General features: G+C 38.7%; 1 protein-coding gene across 1 annotated transcript; it reads right to left on the bottom strand.

Annotated features, from left to right (window-relative positions):
- Positions 1–2,082: 2,082 nt before the first annotated feature.
- Positions 2,083–6,137, bottom strand: SLC7A6OS (solute carrier family 7, member 6 opposite strand; the record flags this gene model as incomplete). Its single annotated transcript, XM_009704310.1, has 4 exons — positions 2,083–2,204; positions 2,674–2,803; positions 3,694–3,894; positions 5,760–6,137. Coding segments are annotated over 4 exons (831 nt in total), but the record flags the coding sequence as incomplete, so codon positions are not given.
- Between the last annotated feature and the right edge of the window lie 687 nt (positions 6,138–6,824).

The raw sequence follows: 6,824 nt of genomic DNA, 5'->3' as shown, positions 1-6,824 counted from the left end.
TAAGCATTTGTTTTTGAACCGTTTCGGTGAACACACATTAGCAGCATTACCTCAGCAGTCAGAAGATTCTCTTTCTAAATGTCAATGCTGTTCACTAGAAAAAAATCTCACAGAACAAACCACTTTTTTTTTTTTTATTCTGTAGCAGAAGTAAAGTTCTGTGGCAGCAACTATACCTTGAAAGCTAAGTAGCAGAGAGAGAAAATAGGAATATAAACAGAAATAAGAAGTAGTATTGCAATAGACTGCTGCTAATTAGTAGTATTTGTAATTCCAAAGCCATAAGACTGACATCAGGACACTTTGATACTAAATTTTGGTGCAGCAAAAGTTAACATGAAGCCATCCTATTCAGCAAGCAGATTGGCATATAATTCAAAAACATACCTGGAATTTTTATCTTGGTTCAGAACGTTTACCTCAGTTGATCTGAGTTTGTCCACGTGCAGTTTTTTGTGCATTTAAGTAGAAATAAATCTTGTCATCACAAGATTATAGCTGAAGCAATGCACACTTCAGCTGCTGCACCACATTTGCATCAGCCACTTGAATAACAGTGAGAATATTTCGATTCTTCCACTGACTCCCTGACCAAGGTTATCTTAAAAAGCTACAGATAATGGCAAATGGTAGTACATGGTGAAGACTTAACATATAACATGGAGTCTTGGGCTACCTTTATGACACAGCATTGGAATTTAAGATAAATTCTAGCTGAGGAACTTTGTGCCAACTGTGCGCACAAACATGCAGGGTCTTTTCAGTATTTAATGAAAAATAGCATTTAGCTATTACAATACAGTTTTTTAATCTTGCATAGGATTAGAATGAATTCAGTATCTAAGTTGAGACATCTGTTCAGTGGGCAAGCATAGCTTTAACAGGCTAGGGTTGTGGCATAGGTTAACAGCCATTTAAAACAAAGGAAAAAAAATTTTACCTCCACTACCTTGACATCACCTGTCAGGACTAACTGACCTGAAGTCACTGCTGTAACCCACAGCTCATGAATGACATTGGTCTAACATCCTGTTAGCTATTTTTGACAGACTCAAGTAGAAGAACACTGAAATACTTTGCCCAAACAGGCAAGATTAAATTGTTTCAAAGATGTACAAATGCAAGTTAAAATGGTGACATGGTACAGCTGTACCAACTCCTATGATCTTTAAATGAGTAAAGAAAACTTAGTCAAAGATTCTTTATTTACAATTTAAATGCACATATATTGTTCTACTCCAATAGTAAAATTACTGGAGGGAGATCCAGCAATAAAGTGGACAGGTCAAGGCATTTCATGTGCTCAAACACATGTAAAGAAGGTAACTTGAAACTTAGGAACAAATACAGTAGAAAGCACTAGGACAGAGTGCCTTTTTCCAGGACTTCCACTTGCCATCACGGCAGACAGGCTGATCTTCTTGTGAAACCTGACATATTAGTGATGACCAGAAGGGATGCTGCCAAGAGTGCCTGCATATATAACGTGGAGGTACTGTCAGTACAGATACAAATGCTTGGGCATGCAGCTTTATCAAAAAAACCAAACAAACCCCCCCAAAACAGCCCCAAAAAGTTCCTTCAGAACCTCAGCATCACAGAATGGGCAGAAAAATCTATTTTAAAGCATATAGTATCTTTTGCTTGGAACAAAAATTTGTATTGTCAAGTGGCCATATTCACACTCATCTGTTTAATATCTACCAGCTGAGGTTCGCTGCCTAGATAGTAAAAGGTTTTAGCATTTACTGAAATCCCAGTCTAGCATCTAATACTCAGGTCTACTCAGTAAGCATTAGGGTGAACCATGCTAGTCAGCAACAGTTTCAGAAGGCCAGACAGGAAAAATTTAGCTTAAAGCTCAGCCATGTAAAGATTGGTCTCCTACTGTCCCAATGAGGACAAACTTTTACCATAAAGTGGTCTTCCAGTGTTTTTTTTTGTGGTGTTCTTTTTGTTAGTGGGGGGTTTTTTTCAGTTTAATATTCCTATGATAGTCATCAGCAGCTGTCTGGATTTTCAGTTCGTCTGCAACAGCAGAATTTCATCTTCAGTATGCATTTCATCTTCAAAAAAGGGCTGTTAGTCAGAATCCAAATCCTGGATTTCATCATATCCAAATTCTTGTAGAACCTCCTGTCGGTATTTGTTCCATGTTCTTCTCCTGTAACACTGGTCCTCATCACTGAAGCTCTCTTCAGACTCTAAAGAGCGAGCATCAACACTTTTAGATTATCCCTTCTTTTTAGTTGAACAATTAGGTTAATCAGACTACTTTAAGCTTCTTGAGTAACTAACAAATACAAAGTCTGAACAACCTCTATATTAGGTGAGGTTTGAATTGTGCTTGGAGTACACTGGGATGGGGAGTTAAGAAAGCAGAGGCAGTGTTTCACAAGCACATGGAAACAAGTCATCGATTCCTTCTCAAAACAAGTAATCCTTTGCAAATTGCAGCAGCCTGAAATGGAGTACTTAATTTTGACTTGGCAAAAACACTAAGATCCCTTGTAGTTCCAAGAAAGATGATCCTTCTCTAAGCAGATTTAAACCATTATAAGAGTAAAACACTACCCCAGCAGTGCTGAGTTGCTTTTTTAGAGATGGCATGTAAAAAGGATGGGATTTATATGTGCACAGCATGAAAGCAAACAGTATTTATGAGAGGCATACCTTTTTCTCCATCACCATCTTCCTCAGGCAAGAATTCATCTTCATCAGGATAATCATTACGCCAGTTATTTTCATCATTTTCATCATCTTCATCTTCATATGTTTCCCCTGGAACATTATCATCATCTACCTGCATGTCAACACAAAACATAACAGGCACTATAAATAGAGACACTTGGCATTAAACAGTTTTTCATCCACCTATACAATACTATCCAGATCATAAAGAACCAAAAGATACTTATCTACTGCATGCCTAAGTAATTCTGCAGTTGCACAAAGCACACTGCAGAAAAATTTGTGTTGTCAGAGTATTCACCATAACATAGCAATCTGCTTTAGGTGAAAAATCAGTTAAGCCATGCATTTACATGTTCCCCTTCAGCATTTAAATGCTAAGGTTAATGTCTAAATTAATCGTGCTCGCTTCAGTAGCAGTGTAATAGATCAAGGAAAAGAAAAAGTAGCATCAGGCTCCCGATACGCAAGTCTATTGATCACAGTATCTATACAATGAAAGACTGAAGCTTACATTTAATTTCCTAATGCCGATTCACTGAAGGACAATTCTATTACAAGAAAATATCTCTTACTAAGATTAAAATCAAGTCCTCAAATATGGAAAAAGTTGTGTGTCCCGCTTTGCTCCTTTTTTCACTCAACCATATTTACAACTACATTTTAATCGCTGCCTCCTAATCGCAAATGAGATGTGAATTACTTAAGTTTACATTTGTGTGCCAAAATTTATTTGGCAATTTCAAGCCAGACAAATTCTTCCCAGTACACAAGCGCTGTTCCTTCAGTTTTCATTGTTGTATCATAATTGTCTTGAATCAACAGTAACCTGCGGGAACACAGGACTGGCAGTTACAAAAAGCCTAAACAGAAGTCACTGAGCATGTGTGTAGTATCTCAAAGGATCTTTCTTGGCATGGCAACTTTTTTAATGACCGGACTTTAAGCATGTTTATTTATGACCTTTCTATTTAAGAAAGATCTGTTTTCCCACACCCTTACCAGTTCATATTCTTCTCTGTAGGGCTGTACAGAAAGGATATTTTGGATCCAACCAAGGGCTGATGTTTCCATACAGTAGATGTCATAAACATACTCATCTTCTTTCTCATGGTGTTCTTTTTTACCATCTTCAGAAACATTTAAACGCTCACGGATCATCTCTACTGCATTGCAAAGAATCACATCTGGATCAGTCTTCTGCTAAGAAAAAATAAAAAATGCTTATTTCCACTGAAGCTATGCACACAGTCTTAGTTACAGCCAACAGTTTTCTTTGTAGACAGTAGCAAACAGCTAGCTAAGGATGACATTCTGAAATCTTAGACTGAAACACTTTCCCATTGGAACGTGGATCCTTGGAACATTAGCAACCTAGAACAGAAAGTCACCAAAGAGTTTTCCAATTACTGTAGTACTGTGCAGCCATGCCTTGTTGCAGATAATAGGAGAAAACTTCTGGGACGAGTTCATTAGAAACTATTGAAGCGGATATGACTAATCCTGTAGAACCGTTCGTCTGTTTCTGATGACGTGCTGGTTGAAGAGCCAAGTCTTAAGACAGCCTGTGCTTTGTAGAGCATTACACTTGCAACCCTGCAGGAAAGATGTGCATACAGTAGCGCGGATAATGTGCAAGCAGATTACAGTATACAAAGTGTGCAGGAGAAACACTGAAAATGTGACAGATTAACCAGAAAAGGCTGACAGGCCCTACAGATAATGCTTTTTATTTCTTTTATTTCCTCATTCCTTCAACATTAACACAGAAGAAATTTTGTCATGCTTTCTCCTTTTTAATAAATTATTTACAATGTGTTTGCCTTAGTGACCCACACTTGAAGGTCTACACAGGCAGGTTTCTGCTGCCGATTTTTCTCTGCTAGGTAGCTTTTCAGAATATCTTGTCCAATCCACAGGGGTGTCTCCTGAACTACACTTAAGTAGTTCTGAGGAACAGCTACAGACCAACCTTTCATTCACTCCTAAATACCTACAGAATGAAAAAAAAAAGCTTATTTCTTGCTTTCAACACTTACTGCTAGCTCTAAAAGAGTAAGGAAAATTCTGATGATACCTCAGTTTCATTTCTGTTTTTCTAATCAGCAGTGATAGATAACAGTTATTGAGAAAGCAAGAGTTCATACTAAAGTTTGATGGCAAAGCCCTGAAATAACCTGTAAGAAACACTGAAGGATGACAGTTGGTTGGGCTCTTCCTCACCTGGGATCTTCTTTAATATTAAGCATTTATGTTTTCCTCAGAGCTGTGATGGGCTGCATAAGTAAAGTATCCACGTGTACTTACATACAGTGAGGGAACTACTAAAGAAAGCATACACATCCCTCTTACCTTCTTTTCCGTATGGTTACGAGTCTCTAATACAAAATCTTCTTAACACTCTGTATGCAGGGCAACCCTATACATAGGATATAGGAAGCAGAGCTTCTTCATACTTAAAAGGATACATGCTACATATTGAGTAGATATTCCTCTGACTGAAAACACTTAACTCATAATACCAACGAAAACAGGGCGTAGGGGCTTAAGCAGCCTGTCAAACACCTACAATTCTGCTAAAACCAAAATATACAATAAAACCTTATATTGGAATTATGAGAAGGGGAGGCTCAAAAGTATCTTTTCCTTTAGTGAATCTTGTCTACAAGTGACATTCCTAGGCATCTGGGCAGATGAGAAGACATTGATTAGATTTTTGTTCTCTAGGTAGAGAAGTAGTTAATAAAAAAACTCTGAGATCCACCTGACAGATGAACGTGAGAATTCATACATCAGAACAGGGCACAGAAAAAACAAGGCGGTACAAGGCCCTCCTGTAGCAGCCAACTCCACAAGGCTGGCTGTCTCAACAACTCTACTGCACTTGAGGATCCTCATGAAAGTTACTCCCTGTACAATATTCCAACTTGCAAATATCTAGTTAAAGCTCCTATTAAATAGTGGAATACTTACAATGCAAAAAAACTTCCACAGCAGTCAGTTTGCCCACATGTACCAGTGAACAGTGATATCAAAGTACTTCAAGTATACTAAGTTCGTTTGCTGACCTGTGGGTTTGCAGCAGTTACACTGGAGTCTCCCACCACCTCCTCTTCTTGAACAATATCAAACAACTGGAATTTCCCACAGCAGTCTGAACTCTTATCAACAGCACTGGTCTCCTTTTGTGAAGCATCTTCTGTTGCTTCAGATTCTGATCTGTCACCATCAATCGATGCCCCACCATTTATGGCAGGCACAACTGTTTCAGTACAGTTAGGTCGATGGCTGGCTATTACACGATAACGGTTTTCCTTCCTTTTCACTTGCTTGGAAGAACGGAGTTCCTGAATGATTCGCTGAGTGCTTCCTAAAGAGGGTCGCAGACTTTGAGCTGCTTTGTCTCGAGTGATCACTTCTTGAACGTATTTCTGAACTGGTTCATTCTGTACAGAGGAACAAAAAGAAGGAGGACTATAATGACACCATCAACATAGTTAAGTCATACTCCTTCCGAGAAGTGATTAATAACTGCTATTACTGGCGCTTCCTATTTGAGGGCTGCAGTACCAATGTTCCGAACAACATTCAAGTAACTTCTACTACTGCTTGAAGCAACACAGCTATCATAATATTCTCTTGATACGGGGGAAAAAGTATAAGGTATTTGTAAATTGTATGACTGTTTCAATTTGATTTTTAAACAATATACTTCGTGGTACAGAATAACCCTCCAAACTAAACCACATGCCTTTAGAAGACTGTGATGGTCCTGTATTTAAGGCATAATAGTCTTTACTCTCCTATAAAGGCAGTTCCCAAGAAAGACCAGTTTTATTCAATATAAAAGGCTGTACAGCAGATGGAAGCTGTTAGTCTCGTAGGGCTGAGCTTCAGCACCTCAAAGAGCAGAAATTCAGTCTTCCCTTACTGGCTTTTCTGTAGTCTCTACGTGAAGAACAGCCTATAAGCATAGAAAAGTCAGTGCTGAAGACAGCTTTTCACTGTGGTTACTCTGGGCTATGTTCCTTAACTAACAACCTTAACTAACAGCCTGCTTTGCAGGCAAGTATGCTGCTGCACAACCGGCCAGTCAGGCAGTAGGGAAGAGAAGGCCGCCGAAGCCCCGTGTG

This window comes from Cariama cristata, unplaced genomic scaffold (genome assembly GCF_000690535.1).
Source record: "Cariama cristata isolate BGI_N322 unplaced genomic scaffold, ASM69053v1 scaffold10957, whole genome shotgun sequence".
Classification (NCBI taxonomy): Eukaryota; Metazoa; Chordata; class Aves; order Cariamiformes; family Cariamidae; genus Cariama; species Cariama cristata.
Note: the sequence above shows the minus strand (reverse complement) of the source record. Positions and strands in the feature narration are given on the sequence as shown.